We start from the raw sequence: 20,567 nt of genomic DNA, 5'->3' as shown, positions 1-20,567 counted from the left end.
GTGTGTGTGTGATCAATTGCGCTACAGTGTCCGGAGATATTCTTTATTTCTTTTTATCCTTAGGATACGAGCTATTTTTAAAAGTTGGCTGTCTTTTACAATTATTTTAGGTTTACAGGAAAATGGCACAGAAAGTGCAGAGTTCCCTTATATTTTCTCTTCTCTCCCTACAGCCCAGGTTCCACTTGTTAACACCCTGCTTTAATGTGTTACCTTCGTTGTAATTAATTGACTGGTATTGGTAAATTATTACTAGCTAAAGTCCAGAGTTTATGTTAGAGTTCACTATTTCTTTTGCACAATTCCATGGGCTTTGACAAATGCGTAATGTAACATATCCACTGCCACGCTATCATACAGAATCATTTCACTGTCCTAAAAATCCCGTTTCACTTATATGATTATTTTAAGACCTATTTTATTATTATTTTTCTTCTACTTCAATCACAGAATTGAATAAATTGAATTTATTTTTTGAATTTTATTTAAATCCAAGTTAGTTAACATACAATTAATAGTGGTTTCAGGAGCAGAATTTAGTGATTCGTCACTTACATATAACATCCTGTGCTCATCCCAACAAGTGCCCTTTTTAATGCTCATCACCCATTTAGCCCATCCCCCACCCGCCTCCCCTCAGTGTGTTCTCTGGATTTAAGAGCCTCTTATGGTTTGCCTCTCTCTCTGTTGTTGTTGTTGTTGTTGTTTTAAGTATATATTTTGTGTACGCTGTACAAGTTGGGGAGGGACAGAGAGAAAGGTGATAGAGGATCAGAAGCAGGCTCTATGCTGACAGCAGAGAGCAAGAGAACAGGGCTTGAACTTGGAAACTGCCAGATCATGACCTCAGCTGAAGTTGGACCCTTAACTGACTAAGCCACCCAGGAGCCCCTTTTGTTTCTTAATTAAAATATTTTTTTAATGTTTATTCCTTTTTAAGAGACCGAGCATGAGCGGGTGAGGGACAGAGAGAGGGAGACAGAATCTGAGCAGGCTCCAGGCTCTGAGCTGTCAGCACATAGCCCAATGCAGGGCTCAAACCCACGAAACCATGAGATCATGACCTGAGCCGAAATTGGATGCTCAACTGACTGAGCTGCCCAGGCACTCCAGCCTGTTTTGCTGCTTAAATTCCACATATGAATGAAATCATATGATATTTATCTTTCTCTGACTGACTTATTTCGTTTAGCATAACACTCTGGTTCCACTCATGTTGTTGCAGATGGCAAGATTTCATTCTTTTTGATCGCCTAATAATATTCCATTGCATATAAATACACCACATCTTTATCCATTTATTAGTTGATGGACATTTGGGCTCTTCCCATAATTTGGCTATTGTTGATAGTGCTGAACATTGGGGTGCATGTACCCCTTCAAATCAGCAGTTTTGTAGTCTTTGGATAAATACTTAGTAGTATAATTGCTGGGTTGTAGGGTAGCTCTTTTTAATTTGTTGAGGAACATCCATACTGTTTTCCAGACTTGCTGCACCAGTTTGCATTCCCAACAGTGCAAAAGTGTTCTCCTTTCTCCATATCCTCACCAACTGCTGTTGTTGCCTGAGTTGTTAATGTTAGCCATTCTGACAGGTGTGACGTGGTATCAGTGAGGTTTTGATTTGTAAAGCATCTTTTCATGCATCTGTTAGCCATCTTGATGTCTTTGTAAAAGTGTCTATTCATGTCTTTTGCCCATTTCTTCACTGGATTGTTTGCATTTTGGGTGTTGAGTTTGGTAAGTTCTTTATAGATTTTGGATACTAACCCTTTATTCAATATGTCATTTCAAATATCTTCTGTTCTGTTGATTGCCTTTTAGTTTTATTGTTGATTGTTTCCTTTGCTTTGCAGAAGCTTTTTATCTTGATGAGATTTCAGTAGTTCATTTTTGCTTTTGTTTCCCTAGCCTGTGGAGAAATATCTAGTAAGAAGTTGGTGCAGTCAAGGTCAAAGAGGTTGTTGCCTATTTTCTCCTCTAGGGTTTTGATGGTTTCCTGTATTACACTTAGGTCTTTCTTCATTTTGAATTTATTTTTGTGTTTAGAGTAAGAAAGTGGTTGTTCCATTATTCTTCATGTTGCCTGCCGTCCAGTTTTCCCAGCACCATTTGCTGAAGAGACTGTCTTTTCCATTGACTGCTCTTAACTGCTTTGTTGAAGTTTAGTTGGCTATATATTTGTGAGTCCATTTTCTGGGTTTTCTATTCTGTTGCATTGATCTATGTGTCTGTTTTTGTGCCAGCACCACACTGTCTTGATGATTATAGTTTTGTAATACAGTTTGGAGTCTGGAATTATGATGCCCCCAGCTTTGGTTTTCTTTTTCAACATATTACATTGGCTATTCAGGGCCTTTTCTGGTTCCCTAAAATTTTAGATTTGTTTGTTCTACTTCTGTAAAGAATGCTGGTGTTATTTTGATAGGGATTGCACTGAGATTGGTTTGGGTAGTATCAACAGTTTAACAATATTTGTTCCTCCAGGCCATGAACATGGAGTATTTTTCCATGTCTTTTTCTTCTTCGGTTTCTTTCATAGGTTTTCTATAGTTTTCTGTGTACAGATCTTCTTACTTCTTTGGTTAGGTTTATTACTAGGTATTTTATGGTTTTGGGTGCAGCTGTAAGTGGGATCAATTCCTTGATTTCTCTTTCTGCTGCTTCATTATTGGTGTTAAGAAATGCAACTAATATCTGTACACTGATTTTATATCCTGCAGTTTGCTGAATTCGTGTATCAATTCAAGCAGTTTTTGGTGGAGTCTTATGGATTTCTTATGTAGAGTATCATGTTATCTGCAAAGAAGGAAAGTTTGACTTCTTCCTTGCCAGTTTGGTTGGCTTTTATTTCTTTGTGTTGTCTGATTGCTCAGACTAGGACTTCCAACACTATGTTGAACAGCAGTGGTGAGAGTGGATGTCCTTTCACATTCCTCACCATAGGGGGAAAGCTTTCTGTTTTTCCCCATTGAAGATGATACTCGCTGTGAGTCTTTTGTATATGGCATTTATGATCTTGAATTATGTTCCTTCTTTCCCTACATTCTTGAGGGTTTTTATCAAGAAGGGATGCTGTGTTTTGTCAAATGCTTTTTCTGCGTCTGTTGAGAGGATCATGTGGTTCTTATCCTTTCTTTTATTAATGCGATGAGTCACACTGATTGATTTGTAGATGTCGAACCAGCCCTGCATCCCAAGAATAAATCCCACTTGATCGTGGTAAGTAATTCTTTTAATGTATTGTTGGATTTGGTTTGCTAGTATCTTGTTGAGAATTTTTGCATGCTTGCTCATCAGGGAGATTGATATGTAATTCTCCTTTTTAGAGAGGTCTTTGTCTGGTTTTGGAATCGAGGTAATGATGGTCTCAGAATGAGTTTGAAAGTTGTCCTTCCATTTCTATTTTTTGGAACAGCTTTAAAAGACTAGGCATTAACTCTTCTTTAAATGTTTGGTAGAATTACCCTGAGAAGCCATCTGGCCCTGGACTCTTGTTTATTGGGAGATTTTTGATTACTGATTCAGTCCTTTTTAACTGGTTATGGGTTAAAACCTATTCTAAAGGTTACTTTTATTTTGAATCTTTGATAATTAGCCAGAATCTATCATTGAGTTAAAAAAAATGAGTATCTTGTTATGTACAAAACTAAAAATGTGAAGGGATAATTAGCAAAAAAAAAAAAAAAGATGAGACTATGTTAACAATTTTTTTTAAAAACTTACTGCATTTCAGTGAATTTATCTAAGAACTGCAAATAATTTATCTAATCAATATTGATGTAGAAAAGATCTTTCTTCCATTGCCTTTATGAGAAGCTGAAAGTCCCAGGAAATTAACTTCTTTCCCATTTAGCCCCTACAGAGAAAGAAAGATTAAAACATGTGTGTACCCTCACCCACCCCTGTGCATACCCAGAAAAGTTCATATTAGCTGCCTATGAAAGAATATGTGTGTACCTTTGGTAAAAGTGGGTATGACATGCAGATTAACTGTTTATGAGGGTCCATGATGATGTACTCATAGTGTCACAGGTCAGGATTATGGTCAGCCAGTGCTGCCCTAAAATAAGTCTAAAACACTACAAAAAAGTCATATCTGAGCTAATGACTTGTCTTATTTTCATTTCTATTGTGGGAGCTCCTTGCAAACAGGTATAGTACCTTATTTTTATCCCATGAACATTCAGTATACTTGGTTAAACACCTTTGGTATACCTTAAGAAGAGATGGCACCATTTGCCATGACATAGATCAAGCTAGAGAGTAAAATAAGCAAAATAAGTCAGTCAGAGAAAGACAAATACCATATGATTTGACTCCTATGTTGAATTTAAGAAACAAAACAAACAAGGAAAGGGCAAAAAGAAAGAGAGGCAAAGGGATTAAGGTGTGCGCTTGTGATGATGAGCACTGGGTGTTATATGGAAGTGTTGAATCACTGTATTGTACACCTGAAACAAATATTACCCTGTATGTTAACTGGAATTTAAGTAAAAGCTTTAAAGAGAGAGGGAGATGGGAATTAGAAAGGTAACTGTAGAGCGTTTGAGACTGGTCCCATGGTGTACAATGTTACAGGGCTGTTGGCTAATTTCAAACTAGAATACATTAATTTTCTTTTATTTACTATGTTAATACATTTTTAGGAGCACTATTTCCATTATAATTTTGATGAAGAATTTTTTTTAAGTCTTTGTTTTTTAGAAAACATGAGTGGAGACTATGGAGGCAGAGGATTTGGACGAGGAAGGTTTCAAAGCTGGAAAAGAGGACGAGGTGGTGGGAGCTTCACAGGAAAATGGAGAGAGAGAGAACACAGACCTGACCTGAATAAAACCACAAGAAAGGATAGTTCTGGTAGGGGAGGTCAAAGATTGCTCGATTGTTTTTTCTTCATGAAGGAAGCTATTTATGCTTGTCCTGCAAACTTCAGTCTTTGAAATGATGTTATTCCTTAAAGTGGAATTTAAACATTAAGATCAAAAATTTTTACTGACACCTATAACTTAACCTGTAACTACTAGTATCATGTCAGTTTCTCATTGTCGGAAAGAGAAGTAAATTGGGGGAAAAAAATGTTCCTTTTATACTGACCTCGTGCTTGCTTCAGCAGCACATATGCTATTTCTAGTGACTTCGTATTCTATTTTTTTCAGAACAAACCTCACAGTCTTTGCTGCTACAATCAACATTGGATCAGTTCATACCATATAAAGGCTGGAAGCTTTATTTCTCTGAAGGTAGAATTAAGTGCAAAGAGTGCCATAGATTCTGTTTTCTTAACTTGTCATTGGATGCTACATCTACTATTACTATAATGCATTTGGCTTACTGATAGTTACCCCCTTCTTTAATTTTAGTTCATGCAAACAAATCATGTTTATGTTTAAAGAATATTTTTAGGGTTTTGTATCAGGAAAGCAGAAACCACAGTAGGTATTTCAAAAAGGGGATTTAATACAGTGAATTGAATATACAGTTGGAAGTCTAAAAAGAGTTGTGCCTGGGTGGCTGTTGGTTGAGCCTCTGACTCGATTTCGGCTCAGGTCCTGATCCCAGGGTCATGGGATTGAGTCCTACATTGGGCTCCATGCTAAGCCTAGAGTCTGCTTAGGATTCTCTCTTTATCTCTCTCTCTCAAAAAAATTAAAAAAAAATTAAAGAGCAAAATGGGGACACTGCCATAAGCCCTCAGATAATAGTAACTTCTGGAAGCAGTAACCGTCTTTATGGCGAGGGAACAAAAAGTAAGAAGTTTTGAGGTTGTCATGATGAGGGATTCACAGGAAGAGCTGTTGCTTCAGCTGCTGAGAGACACCAGGCAAAGCTGTGCTTGGACCTCTGAAGGGAACTCTTCACATCTGTGCTCACACCACTGCAGTGAATGAAGCTGGTTGTTGCTGGTAACTCTGGTGGGAGGATGCCACTATCGATGCTCAGAGCTGGAGGCTGGAAATTCTCTACAGCTGGAGAGATGCTGAAAAGAATTAGAAACAAAAATAAAATCTTTCCTTCTCGCCACCTTCCAGTCAGTCTCTAACATGCCTCCAATTGGTAGAACTTATAGGGAATCTGGGCAGTGCCCTGTGAAGATCTCCATCATAGCATCACAGAGTAGAAAATAGAAGGGAGGCCTTGGAACCAGGAGACCACCAACACAGGCTTTTGTAGAAACTTAAGGACTCTCCCTTTTATAATCAGGAACATCAGTTAACATCATACACCTGTCTTCATAGGTTTGGAGACTAGTCTTTTCTGTGTTCTTACAGTTTTCTTTTTTTAATTTTTTTTTACATTTATTTTTTTTTAATGTTTTATTTATTTTTGATACAGAGAGAGACAGGCATGAGAGGGGGAGGGGCAGAGAGAGAAGGAGACACAGAACCGGAAGCAGGCTCCAGGCTCTGAGCTAACTGTCAGCACAGAGCCTGACGCAGGGCTCGAACCCACGAACATGAGATCTGACCTGAGCTGAAGCCGGAGGCCCAACTGACTGAGCCACCCAGGCGCCCCTACATTTATTTTTGAGAGACAGAGCACAAGTGGGGGAGGGGGCAGAGAGAGAGAAGGAGACACAGAATCGAAGCAGGCTCCAGGCTCCAAGCTGTCAGCACAGAGCCTGATGTGGGGCTCTAACTCACAAACCGTGAGATCATGACCTGAGCCGAAGCCGGACGCTTCACCAACTGAGCCACCCAGGTGCCCCTCTTACAGTTTTTTTCTATATGTTATATCTCTTATGAGTTATGGGTTATATATACATATAAATATGTATACACTAGACTGTGTACTGCTTTAAGGGCAAGGATCTTGCCCCATATAGGCACTCAGTATTCATTTGGTGAATGAATAAAGTGCTTTACAACTGTTTTCTGTATTGAGAGTCTGTTTTTTTTTTTTTCCTATTACATAGATATGTTTCTTAGGTGATATTACATAGACAGATATGTTTCTTAGGTGAGAATGTCTTTTGTTGCTTTAGGATGCTTTAGCTACCAACACCTGCAATATTTCCCTAGCAGTTAGACCAGAACACTAGAAGTGATCTTGAGACTCGTCCTAAAAATGGAGTTGAGTAGATGCCTTATATTTAACCATCTATACTTCCAAACTACTTCGTTGTATTGTTTCTCTGTGGGAGACTATTTTGAAAATGTTATAGAACTTTACAGTGTACAAGTTTTGGGACCAGAGTAAAGTAGTGGTCTGTCTATCCTAATCTCAGAAAGGAATTAACATGTGGCATTTGGGACTTGTAGAATTTACTTGCAAAGACTGATTGATTTTTTGCTCTGTTTCTGAATAAGAATTTTATTCATGTGTCTAGCTTTGGGTTTATTATAATTTTCATTTTAAGCTCTATTATATAAGCTATTTGAACTACTAGGTCCTATTAAGTGTCAAAGGTTTGGTACAAAGATTCCCAAATATTATTGGTGCTTTTAGAGAGAAACACTTCTTATCTGCATTTAAGATTATGCAAACCTAAACTTGTTTTAGAATCTTAACTATTCACTCAGTACTTAACTATTCTTAGGTAAATATAATCAGAATGCAAAATATTTGGAAAAAGTCCTCTACCGTGTGTGCAGTGTTTCTTTGTCTCATGAAAAATATGCCTGTATGTGTGTGATTATTGGTGCTAATGCCTTATTTGTTGGATTAGTTTACAGCACTAACTCTCCTTTTATTGAGAAGATTCAAGCCTTTGAAAATTTTTTCACAAGGCGTATTGATTTGTATGATAAGGTAAGATTCCTGTACAACAAAGCCACCAGTCCAGCTTTATGTTTGCCTTTTGAATCATGTGTTTGAGGTGCTAGTGATCAATAGAGGCTGCAGCCAGACAGCCTTTTTTTTTTAATGTTTTATTTTTATTTTTGATACAGAGAGAGACAGAGCATGAGAGGGGGAGGGGCAGAGAGAGACGGAGACACAGAACAGGAAGCAGGCTCCAGGCTCTGAGCTGGCCGTCAGCACAGAGCCCGACGGGGGCTCAAACCCACGAACGTGAGATCTGACCTGAGCTGAAGTTGGAGGCTTAACCGACTGAGCCACTCAGGCGCCCCTTGAGCCAGACAGTCTTGACCCAAATCCCAGCTCTGCCACTTAGCTGCAGTGTGGACTTTGGTGTATCACTTAATGTTCTTTGTACCCTAGGGTTCTGATCAGTTGGTCATAATAGTATTAATACCCACCACAAAGTGTTGTGAAGAGGCATAAATAAGTTAATATATTTTAAATACTGTGTGCTTGGTGCAAAGCTTATTATACTCACCATACTTACTATTATCACCATATAAACATATACTTTTTCAAAGTAATTGAATGTTAATTATGATCATTGACTCCAGAAAAGCCATCATTGTTTTCATGCCTTTAATATTTTATAGGATGAAATTGAAAGAAAGGGAAGTATTTTGGTGGATTTTAAAGAACTGACAAAAGACGATGAAATGACTAAATTGGTGCCAAATATAGCAAACGAGTTAAGGGATACACCTGAGAAAACCTTGGCTTGCATGGGTCTGGCAATACATCAGGTAAATATTGTTGTGCCGACTTTTGTCAAAATTTTAAAGAAAGGTTTTACAGTAACAATATCTTCCCTAAAAGGTAGTTTTTAACCAACTAGAACTGAGGAATTGCATGAAACACAGCATTCATTCTATATACAATAGCTTATCTACATACAACATTTATTTTAATTTATTTGTGTTAATCTGTTAAAGATGATACAGGAATTGAAGAGGTCCTTGAAAATAATCTCATGAGGAAGATGAGACAAGGATCATGTTGTTGTCGGTTATGAACTTGGAAAACAACCTCAGATTTAGGTTCTGTGGCATGAGGCAAGTCACTTAATCTCCCTGAGTGTCCTCATATACAAACAGAAAATAATACATGCTGTGCCTGTTTTTCTCAGGGTCAGTTGACACAACATATGTGAAAGTGTTATCTAGGCTGACAAACAGATAAATGCTTCAAAGTAAAGAGTTCTAAATCTCAGATCAGGCACAGATAAAATACTGGGTGCATTCAGAAAAGTAAGACTATTGGGGAGGAATAGGGGAAGGTCAGAGGAAGACTTTGTAAGATGGTAGGGTTATGATGGATCTTGAGGGGGTTCTGAGAACTAGACCTAGACCAGAGGAGGTAATGGTATCCAGGCACAAGGAACAGGTGATTACAAAGCTGCGTCAACTGCTGGTAACCTGAGACTGGAAACCTTGGTGTTGTCTTGAGACTCCTCTCTCTCATTAGTTCTCCATATCCAAGTCACCATATTCTTTCATTCTTATCTCTAAACCATCTCCTAAATCCACCTCTTTTCCACCCTTACTGGCCCTCCACCCTTCTTAAACCTTCCTCTTTCCTAAATTGTTGCTATACATGTTAAACATGATCTGTCTTTGGAAACTGGTGACTTCTTCCACGTGCAATCCAAATCCTTCATTTGGCATTGAAGGCCTTCTCTGATGTGGTTCACCTTCCTTCTCCACTCTCACTCACTGCCACTAAACAAAGCTGAACTCTCCCCAGAATTCTTCCAACACTCTGACCTCTTGCACATGCTGTCCCTTAACCATGGAATGCCCCTTGCGTTGCAACCAAATTTGAGGGGTCTAACTCTGATGTCTCTCCATGAAACCTTTCTCAGGACTGTTTTTCAAAACTTGCATAGTATTTTGTCTCTAAATCTTTATGGTCTTTATAACAATTAGAGCTATATATGTGCATCTTATATTCACTCTTAGATTGTTAGCATACTGCTTAGTACACGAGAAGATAATTGAATTTTTAATGCCAAATGTTAAGGGAGTGGGTATTGGGTATTTCAAAAGTCATCTTTATTTTTCTCTGCCTTAATTGATCACTGAATACAGAGAAGTAGAAAATATATATTCACCAGAGCCTGGCCAGGAGGTAATAGCTTTGGGGACTATTATAAGGACTTTTAATATTAAGCTTAGTTTGGACAGGAAGTAGCAGAGAGGAATGCTGGTGTTTTCCACTCCAGGGATGACAAAATCCCAGGTAGAACATAATCCACTAAAAAAATAAGTAGTCACAACTAAATAATCAAAGTTAAAAAATTTTTTTATGTTTATTTTTGAGAGAGTGACAGAGTGCAAGCAGGGGAGGAGAAGAAAGAGAGGGAGATATAGAATCCAAACCATGCTCCAGCCTGATGTGGGGTTCAAATTCACAAATCATGAGTTCATGACCTGAGCTGAAGTCGGATGCTTAACTGACTAAGCCACCGAGGCACTTCTTAAATATTAAGAGTTTTAAAGGGCTATTAGAGTTCTGTTAATATTCTGTTCTGAATGGTTTATATTCATAAACTTCATATTTCTATAAAAGAGTTCTACTTCAAGGTATATTTTGTTTACCAATTGTTTAGGTATTAACTAGGGACCTTGAAAGGCATGCAGCTGAATTACAAGCCCAAGAAGGATTGTCTAGGGATGGGGAAACAATGGTAAATGTGCCACACATTCATGCAAGGTAAGGCTTTGCTGGTATTAAAGTATTATTTAGGATCTGGCATTTAAGACTGTTTGAAAATGGAAACCTCATTTTATAAAACCAGAGACATTGGTAAAAAAAAAAAAAAAGTTATGAGTTCTTTGCTATCTTATTGGTTATCACACCCAGAACTCACTTAGAACTCTTCACAGAGATCATGATAAAAATAATCTTCCCTTGCCCAAATAAGGTGACTTCCCAACATGTACATTTTTGTAAAAATTGATTTTGGATGTATACTTACCAGATGCTGCTATTTAAATTAGTAATCTATGTAATACAGTAAGTGGTGTGAGTATATTTTGTTGAAATAACTAAGTTTCTACTAAACATAGAACAAATGGAATTGTTTTTCTTTAACTCATCTTTAAGATTTTAAATTCTTGTTAGACGAGATGAATAAGGTAGTCACTAGGGTTTTCTTTTTCTTTTTCAGAATTTATATAGGACATTTTGTAACAGTTCTTGAAAAAGAAATTAGAAACTCAAGTCACTTTTTTTGTTCCCCAGATTTTCCTTTTGAAATTAGTCTTTCTTTCTTTTTTCCCTTAGAGAGCAGCCAGTGGGACAAGAAGAAAAGGGAAGGCTTAGCATTTTTTAATCTTTAAGAATGATTTAATTTCTCTGAAATTTCTGATTTATAGGGATGATATGGTTGGAGAATTCCACGGTTGTTCCAAAAAGGAAGTTGTGAAGATACAGGCAATTTCCACTATTAGTTTATTTTAAATTCTTGTTTTTGTTTTTAGGGTCTATAACTATGAGCCCTTGACACAGCTCAAGAATGTCCGAGCAAATTACTATGGAAAATACATCGCTCTGCGAGGGACGGTGGTTCGTGTCAGTAACATAAAACCTCTGTGCACTAAGATGGCTTTTCTTTGTGCTGCATGTGGAGAAGTTCAGGGTTTTCCTCTTCCAGATGGAAAGTATAATCTCCCCACAAAGGTAACATGTTCTTTAACTACTTAATTATGTATCTTGGTAGAAAAAGCTAATCAGTTTACAGAAAACATTTCCCAGTGTTTCTGAGCACAGAGCTTAGTTTTATTTATTTTCAGTTTTTAAATTATGAAATACTTCAGGGTACAGAAAATAAACCAATAAAACGTTCCTCTAATCATCACCCATTTGCCAGCTGCAGTTATATTTTTAAAGATCTAAGGCATTATTGATACGATTCGTGTCTTTTTTGTGCCCTCTTGCTTGTACCATTCCCAGAGACAATCAGTCATTATCCTGAAGTTAATGTGTATCCTTTCCATTCATATTTTGACTTAATAGGTTTTGATAATGATGTGTTCCTTTTATCTTTATTGACTTTTTTAAACTATAGATTTTATTTTACTTTTTTTATTAATATAGTTTATTGTCACGTTGTTTTCCATATAACACCCAGTGCTCGTCCCAACAAGTGCCCTCCTCCATGTCCATCATCTTCCTTCCCTTCTTCCCCACCCACCATCAACTCTCAGTTTGTTTTCAGTATTTAAAAGTCTCTTGTGGTTTGTCTCCCTCCCTCTTCTTAACTATTTTTTTCCTCTTCCCTTCTCCTCCCTTCCCCTATGATCCTCTGTTAAGTTTCTCCTATTCCACATATGAGGGAAAACATATGGTATCTTTCTCTGCCTGACTTATTTCAGTTAGCATAACACCTTTGAGTTTCATCCACATTGCTATGAATGGCCAGATTTCACTCTTTCTGATTACCATGTAGTATTCCATTGGATATCTAAATCACATCTTCTTGATCCTTTCGTCAGTTGATGGACATTTAGGCTCTTTCCATGATTTGGCTATTGTTGAAAGTGCTGCTATGAACATTGGGGTACATGTGCCCCTATGTATCAGCACTCCCGTATCTCATGGGCAAATTCCTAGCAGTGCTATTGCTGGGTCATAGGGGAGCTCCATTGTTAATTTTTTGAGGAACCTCCACACTGTTTTCCAGAACGGTTACACCAGTTTACATTCCCACTAACAGTGTAGGAGGGTGCCCGTTTCTCCACATCCTCTCCAGCATCTGTAGTTTCCTGATTTGTTCATTTTAGCAACTCTGATGGGCATGAGGTGGTATCTCAGTGTGGTTTTGATTTGTGTTTCCCTTATGATGAGTGATGCTGAGCATCATTTCATGTGTCTGTGGGCCATCTGGATGTCCTCTTTGGAGAAGTGTCTGTTCATATCTTCTGCCCATTTATTCACTGGATTATTCGTTTTTTGGATGTGGAGTTTGGGGAGTTCCTGGTAGATTTTGGATACTAGCCCTTTATCCGATATGTCATTTGCAAGTCTTTTCCCATTCCGTTGGTTGCCTATTAGATTTTTTGATTGTTTCCTTTGCAGTGCAGAAGCTTTTTATCTTGATGAGGTCCCATTAGTTTATATTTGCTTTTGATTCCCTTGCCTTTGGAGATGTGTTGAGTAAGAAATCACTGTGGCTGAGGTCAAGGAGACTGTTTCCTGCTTTCTCCTCTAGGGTTTTGATGGTTTCCTGTCTCACATTCAGTCCTTCATCCATTTTGAGGGGTTTTTGTGTGTGTGTGTATGGTGTGAGAAAGTGATCTAGTTTCATTTTTCTGCTTGTTGCTGACCAGTCCTTCCAGCACCATCTGCTAAAGAAGCTTAGACTATAGCTTTTGAAGCCATAGAAAAGTAGAGAGAATAATATGTATATAGCCGTCATTAGGAGTTGACAAATATTAATGTTTTGTGATTTTAGCTTAATGTTTAAACATAAAATATTAAGTATTGAGTTGAAGTTGAAGTCTCTCTGTTGCCCTCCCCAGTTCCATTTACTTTTTTCATCCCTAAAGGCAGCCACTCTTCTGAAATTGGCATAAATTCTTCAAATCTGCATTCTCATACCTGACAATATGTGTAAGGTTTGTTTTGCGTGTTTACATGGTATATTGAATGTAACATTCTGCCACTTTTTTTTCCGCTTGGTTATTTTGGAGTTCACCTATCTTGTCACCTATCTAATTCTATTATCTCTGCCATTGTGGAGTATCCCATTGAATGAATGCCATTATTTATCCATTCTCCTGGTGGATATTTGCGTTGCTTCTAGTTTTTTACAACTACATATGTTGCTGCAGAGAACATTTTTGTACATATTTCTGTAACAGAGGAATTTCTCAGTTCTGGGTTAGCTTATTGTTAAATATTAGATGTTGCTAAATGACTTTCCAAAGTTTTGGTCCCAGTTTACACCTCTGCTGTAGTGTTAAACAATTATCATCTCCCTGTATTTTCGTTAACACTTTTTAAATGTTGTCATTCTAGTGAGGTAAATGGCATTTCATTTTTGATATGAATTTCTATTATTTCTGTTATAGTTGGACATCTTTTCACATCTTTATTGGCCATTCAGTTTCCTTTTTTTTTTTTTAATTTTCTGCTTATGTTTTCTGCTTATACTATTGATAGGAGGTTTTTTTAAAAATAATTCTAGATAATAATATTGGTGATATACATTACAGATATCTTTTCCCAGTATTTGGTTTATCTTTTAACTTTGTGGTATATTTTTTGTTCTATAGTTTTACATTTTGACAGGGTTAAAGTGATTGTTTTTTTTCCCTTATGACTTTTAGTTTTTATGCTTTCTTAAAAAGGCCTTCTTCACCTGAGCATTATAAACATATCTCTTACATTCTCTTTTAATATTTTTAGGTCATATTTTTTATGTTTAGACTTTTGTTCATCAGGAATTTAATCTTGGGAATGGCATAAAGCTAAGGATCTAGGAGCGCCTGCGTGGCTCAGTCAGTTGAGCATCCGACTTTGGCTCAGGTCATGATCTCATGGTTCGTGGGTTTGAGCCCCACCTCAGGCTCTGTGCTGACCACTAGCTCAGAGCCTGGAGCCTGCTTTAGATTCTGTGTCTCTTTCTCTCTGCCCCTCCCGTGTTCACGATTTGTCTGTCTCTGTCTCTCAAAAATAAATAAATGTAAAAAAATTTTTAAAAAAAGCTAAGGATCTAATTTTATTCTTTTAGGTGAAAAGCCAGTTGTCATCATTTATTAAGCAAGCCCTCCCTTCCTACTGACGTGCATTACTTCTTCTGTGGTATGCTGTGCTTTTATAGACACGTGACTGTTTCCTTTTTTTTTTAAATTTTTTTAATGTTTTATTTACTTTTGATACAGAGAGAGATAGAGCATTGCGGGGGGGGCGGGCAGAGAGAGAAGGAGACACAGAACCGGAAGCAGGCTCCAGGGTCTGAGCTAACTGTCAGCACAGAGCCTGACGCGGGGCTCGAACCCACTAACGTGAGATCTGACTTGAGCCGCAGTCGGAGGCTTAACCGACTAAGCCACCCAGGTGCCCCGACACATGACTGTTTCACTTCACTGGTCCTATACCAGCTCTATATGATCTTACTTATACTGATCTCATTAAAATTTTTAATAAGGCTTGGAGACTTACCATACCGGTTCTTCTTTTCCAAGGTTGCCTTTACCAACCTTGGACTTTAATAAATTTAACATTTATTACATTTTTACACAAATTGAAATTTGTAGGGTTTCCTTCTCTTACAGGAAGAACAGGGTATATTAGATTCAGCTATTGGTCCTTTTTAAAAATCTGTTTTCTTAATCTTTATTTGGAGAGAAGGAGAGAGAGAGCATGGGAGAGGAGCAGAGAGAGGGGGAGAGATAAAATCCCAAACAGGCTCTGTGCTGTCAGCGCAGAGCCATAAATGGGGTTTGATCTCATGAACGACACAGTCATGACCTGAGCTGAAATCAAGAATCAGTTGCTTAATCAAATGAGCCATCCAAGCACCCCTTAGCTATTGCTTCTGAATAATCAGTGGTGTTGGTAAATGGATGTCATCTTTTATTTGTCTGGGCTGAAGGTTCAGGCTCTGCCTTTAACTCTGAGGCCAGAATTGAAATCCTGATTTATTGGATATTTACTGTACACATTTTGGTCAAGGTATTTCCATGTCCTCCAGTATCGTGGGTGGTGATGCTCACTTGTAGGATGAGTGCTACTGTGAAAAGGTTCTGTCTGTGTCTGAACTTCAGTGAACCGAAGCACCCAGAAAAATGGTTGTGCCAGGAGATCCCTGTTTCACTATTACTGCACAACAAATCACCCTAAAACTTAGTGGCTTAAAATAACAACAGTCATTTAATTATTTCTCATGGTTTCCGTCAGTCCGAAGTTCAGAAGAACTGCTCGGCTGGGTAGTTCCACCCCGAGGTCTCTTACAGAGTTGTAGTCCAATGGCGGCTGGAGCTGAACAGTGAGGGGCTGCAGTGGCTGGGGGCTGGGGTCGCTGGGGGCAGGCTGGGCATCTCTCCTCTGAGCGGTCGTTTGGGGCTGGTTTTGGTTTCTCACACACAGGATGGCAGCTCAGGATACTCATTGTGCACAAGTGGCTTCAAGAGACAGATGTCCAGCTCTCAGGAAGAAATGGCTTTTCCTCTTCTGAGCTAGCTTAAAAGTCAGGCAGCATCACTTCTGTCACATTCTGTTGGTTACAAAGTGAGTCATAAGCCTATGCTGATTCCAAAAGGGAAATTAGACTCCATCTCTTGATGGGGGAGTAGTAAGGTTCTAGAAAGGCTCTCAGGCAGATAGTGTTGTGATCGTATTTGGAACTGCCACAGTCTGTGGCACAATCCGTGAAATTATAAATGCATCTTGAGGTCCAAATAGCAAACCAGGTGACTTATAAAAACTTGAACACAGCTCACTGACATGATGAAGACTACCATTGTGGTACAATAAATACTATATAAACAGTGCACAAGGAAGTAAAATAGGAGAGCTAGGCATTAAAGAAGATCCAGGAAGGCTTTGGAAAAGGGGAGGATTAGGGCTGGGTATGTGGGACTGGATGCAAGAGGGCATTCAAGTAGCAGGAAACTACATGGGCACAAAGGAAGGAAAGAATGCTTGGTGTGAGAGGCTCGTGAGGAGCCTTGCACACCCACAGCAGAAAGAATAAGAGCAGTAATTAAGAGAGACCAGCTGAAAAAGTACCTCAAAAAGCTTGTGATACAGAATTGATGCAGAAGGAAATAGAAAGTCATTAAGCTCTTAGTGCATTTTACTTTTACGCCATTCTGAGACCAACTTAAAACAATTTTAAATGAAGCGTTTTGACTTGAATTTTCCTGAGATGTAATTATAGTTTATCAACATCTGGATGTGAATTAATCTTGTTGCAGTGTCCTGTGCCCACATGTCGAGGGAGGTCATTCACTGCTCTCCGTGGCTCTCCTCTCACGGTTACGATGGACTGGCAGTCAATCAAGTAAGCAATCAGACTATTAAACAAAACACAGATCTCTCATACTGCCTAGTAAATCTATAATATTCCTGTATCGTACTGTGATTCTTATCTGTAGGCAGTGATAGAGTATATAATAAAAGATTTATTTCATTAAGAGTTTGTCTTGAAATAATTGTCTTTATTTGAAATTTGTTCTATATCAGATTCAAGAAAAGATTTAAAGTTCAAGTATCATGTGCTTATGCTATTGAGGAATAGTTCATTTTGTTTCTCATTTATGTGATTCATTGAACTGGATGTAGACTGTCAAAGCTATATGATTTTCTTTCCATAATGAGCTATGATGGAAACATTGTTTAGAAATTTAAAATAAAGAATCCCAGGGGCGCCTGGGTGGCTCAGTCAATTAAGCATCTGGCTTCGGCTCAGGTCGTGATCTCACAGTTTGTGGGTTCGAGCCCCATGTAGGTCTCTGTGTTGACCGCTAGCTCAGAGCCTGGAGCCTGCTTCAGTTTCTGTGTCTCCCACTCTCTCTGACCTTCCCCTGCTCATGCTGTCTCTCAAAAATAAATTTAAAAAAACATTAAAAAAATCCCTTAGAAATGACGTTTCTTCTCACTATCCATGAAGCCTTTTACTATAGGTATTTTTAAGCTGTTTTTTGCAGTTCCTCTGTGTGTGTGTGTGTGTGTGTGTGTGTGTGTGTGTGTGTGTGTGTATTTTTAACCCAACAATTTATTCTATTTTATCTGCCTATAGTCCTATCTATAACTCATCCCTTGAAGTCAGAGTGCTACCCAGGAAACCTGGCTAAAACAGGAGAGAGATGGTCTTAAAAAAAACTAAGAGCCTGGAGAGAAAGTGAGATTGCTACTAAGCCTTGTCCTAACTTTACCTCCTTCTGTTGTGTAAAAACTAAGACCAACATATATAATAATTAACTATGCTGAGCATATACTATGTTGAGATCTTCACAAACACTGTTTTATAGTAGAAGAAAAATAAAAATGTTTATTTTTGAGAAAGAGAGGCAGAGTGTGAGCTGGGAAAGGGCAGAGAGAGAGGGAGACAGAATCTGAAGCAGGCTCCAGGCTCTGAGCTGTCAGCACAGAGCCCAACATGGGGCTCGAACCCATAAATTGTGAGGTCAAGACCTGAGCCAATGTTAGATGCTTAACTGATTGGGCCCCGCAGGCACCCCTACTCCAGCGTAGGTAACATACAGTGTTATATTAGCTTCAGGCGTACGATGTAGTAATTGCTCATTGCTTATCATGAGAAGTGTGCTCTTAATCCCCTTCGTCTATTTCACTCTTCCTCCAATTCCCCTCTCCTCTGGTAGTCAGCAGTTCTCTGGAGTTAAGAGTCTGTGTTTTGGATTGTCTCTTTTTTTCTATATTCATTTCTTCCCCCCCACCCCCATTCCACATATGCATAGTATTTGTCTTTCTCTGATACCTAGCATTATACCCTCTAGCTCCATCCATGTTGTTGCAAATGGCAAGACTTTATTCTTTTTTATGGCTGTGTTTAAGACTCTTCAGTGTGATCTTGTGCCCTTTTAGTGCACATATGTGCAAAGAAAATCTGTAGGACTTTCACCACTGGGGCAGGGGGTTGGTGGTAATGAGGGCCTCAGAAAAGCTGTAAGGTTTACAATAGGATAGGTGCACAGAAGATCCAGGGTAATTTAATTATTTGACAACATCTCTTTGCTTTCTGGTAAAAATAACAGCCAAGAAAATAGGCTTAATATTTTAATTGGGTTTGAATGATGATCTCTTGATATTATGAAATCAGACTTAGAAAGAGAGGCCATTTACATCCTTTTCTTGAATCTTTAAAAGTAAGATGGTGCTAAAGTTCATCTTGAATGAGTTATAGTAAAACTTTATTAGTATGATACTAACTTACATTATTGTTTTATTCTATCAACATGTAGATCTATAAAATGACTACCCTAAGCACTTTCTGCCATTAATAGTAAATTCAATTTCATTTTTTCTGAAATTTAGCTTAGGATGGCCGTAAAGAATTAAATTATTGTTTCTGACCTAGTGCATTGAAATATTTGAATGAATCAAGGTGAAGAACTTACAAAGGACTTGCCATTGAAGCAGTCCCAGTTCTAGGGGTTTATCTGTTGAAAACAGTCACAGTATGTGAAGAAATAGCTTGCTGAAAGTATGTTTTTACAGTGTTAATTTTTTTTATGGGGAGCAGCCTAAACATCTGAAGAAAATGTTATAAATGGGATTGGACAGAGGAATATTGTATAACGATTAAACATGATGTTGCAGAATATTTTGAAATGACATCAAAAGTATTTGCAGTGTTTTTAGTAATAAAGCATGTCACAGAATGTTATCTATTGTACATTACTGACTTTATTTAAAAACATACACTGGTGAGAAATAGAAAACATGTTGAGAGTATACTGTCTAGGAAATTAATTAGAGTAATTGTTATTTTCTTCTTTCTGTTTATCTGTGTTTTAATAAGTAAAGTCTAAATGTCTAATTTTTTAAAGCAAAGCATCCTTAGCAAGTTGTGTCATTCTGAGACTTCTCTGCAGTCTGCTAGTGTGTGAGTGTGCATTGAGGGTGAAGGGGGAGGGTTGGTGGTGGTGAAGATGGAGCAGGGTTTAAAGTAGGGCAGATTAAGTGGATACCTGGCCATGACCTCAGAAGAATTGGGAGGCTAGTCCAAATTTATAATGAATATGTTACAAAGTTATTATTTTAACATTCAGTGATTTTACTTACATTCATTGTTTAAAGGCATTTTATTTTTTTTAAGCTTGTTTCTTTTTTGAGAGCGAGCAAGAGCACATGTGTGAGTGGGGAAAAGACCGAGAAAGGGAAAGAGAGAATTTTAAACAGGCTCTGTGCTATCAGTACAGAGCCTGACTTGGGGCTCAGTCTCACAGACTGTGAGATCATGACCTGAACCAAAGTCAAGAGTTGGATGTTTAACCAACTGAGCCACCCAGGTGCCCCATTATTTAAAGAAGTTTTAAAGACTCCTGGGGAAGATGGCAGAGTAGGAGGATCCTAAGCTCACTTTGTCCCATGGACACAACTAGATAACACCCACATCAGTGCAAATTACCCCAAAAGCAACCCAAAGACTCTTCACAGTAAGTATAGAGAAGAGACCACAGTGAAGTGGGTAGGAAGGGTGGAGATGTGGTTGGGAGCCAAATGGACCCAGAGGACTGTCTGCAGGAGGGAGGGACACGTTGGCAGACATGGAGTGGGGAGAGAAGCAGACTCTCACACCCGACACCCCAAGCACAGGGTACCTACAATGGAAGGTGTACCCCATAATATTTGGCTTTGAAAAACAGAGGGACCTGATTTCGTGATTTCTTAAAATCAGCAGGGCTTAACACTCGAAACTTTAAAAATCAGTGGCTCAGCTCTGAGAGAACTGGATGGTGAGAGGAAACTGAGTTCCCTCACTCAAAGAGCACAACAACAGCCCCATTGAGGTACAGCATAGAAGCAGCAGTTTGAAAAATACCTAGGGTATATGGGAGGGAGGTTTGTTTACTTGTCTCAGAGCATGTACTGAAGGGGCAGGGATCTTTGGGAGACTTCTCCAGGATCAAAAGAGCTGGAAGGTGTTATGTCCTTCTCCTAACCCCTGCCTAAATACAGGGTCACCTGTGTGCACGAGGGCAGTGCCGTACTCCCCATGTTCTACCCAGTTTGCTAATGGTACCCCCCACCCCTGTACTTTTCTGTGGACTCACCCCCTCTGTCCAAGCTGG

At 38.5% G+C, this 20,567-nt stretch overlaps 1 protein-coding gene across 3 annotated transcripts in view; it reads left to right on the top strand.

Annotated features, from left to right (window-relative positions):
• MCM8 (minichromosome maintenance 8 homologous recombination repair factor) overlaps positions 1 to 20,567 on the top strand; it is a 48,621-nt gene that overhangs the window by 652 nt on the left and 27,402 nt on the right. For all 3 annotated transcript variants that reach the window (XM_029916948.1, XM_029916946.1, XM_029916947.1), the window contains exons 2-8: positions 4,694 to 4,860; positions 5,160 to 5,243; positions 7,670 to 7,752; positions 8,397 to 8,546; positions 10,412 to 10,515; positions 11,286 to 11,484; positions 16,728 to 16,813. In XM_029916948.1, coding sequence (XP_029772808.1) covers positions 4,713 to 4,860; positions 5,160 to 5,243; positions 7,670 to 7,752; positions 8,397 to 8,546; positions 10,412 to 10,515; positions 11,286 to 11,484; positions 16,728 to 16,813 — 854 coding nt within the window. In that variant the 5' untranslated portion in view covers positions 4,694 to 4,712. The remainder of the gene's footprint in view (positions 1 to 4,693; positions 4,861 to 5,159; positions 5,244 to 7,669; positions 7,753 to 8,396; positions 8,547 to 10,411; positions 10,516 to 11,285; positions 11,485 to 16,727; positions 16,814 to 20,567) is intronic.

The sequence above is a fragment of the Suricata suricatta genome, chromosome 12, assembly GCF_006229205.1.
Source record: "Suricata suricatta isolate VVHF042 chromosome 12, meerkat_22Aug2017_6uvM2_HiC, whole genome shotgun sequence".
In the NCBI taxonomy this organism is placed as follows: domain Eukaryota; kingdom Metazoa; phylum Chordata; class Mammalia; order Carnivora; family Herpestidae; genus Suricata; species Suricata suricatta.
The sequence above is the reverse complement of the archived record's forward strand: the minus strand, read 5'-3'. Positions and strand labels throughout refer to the sequence as shown.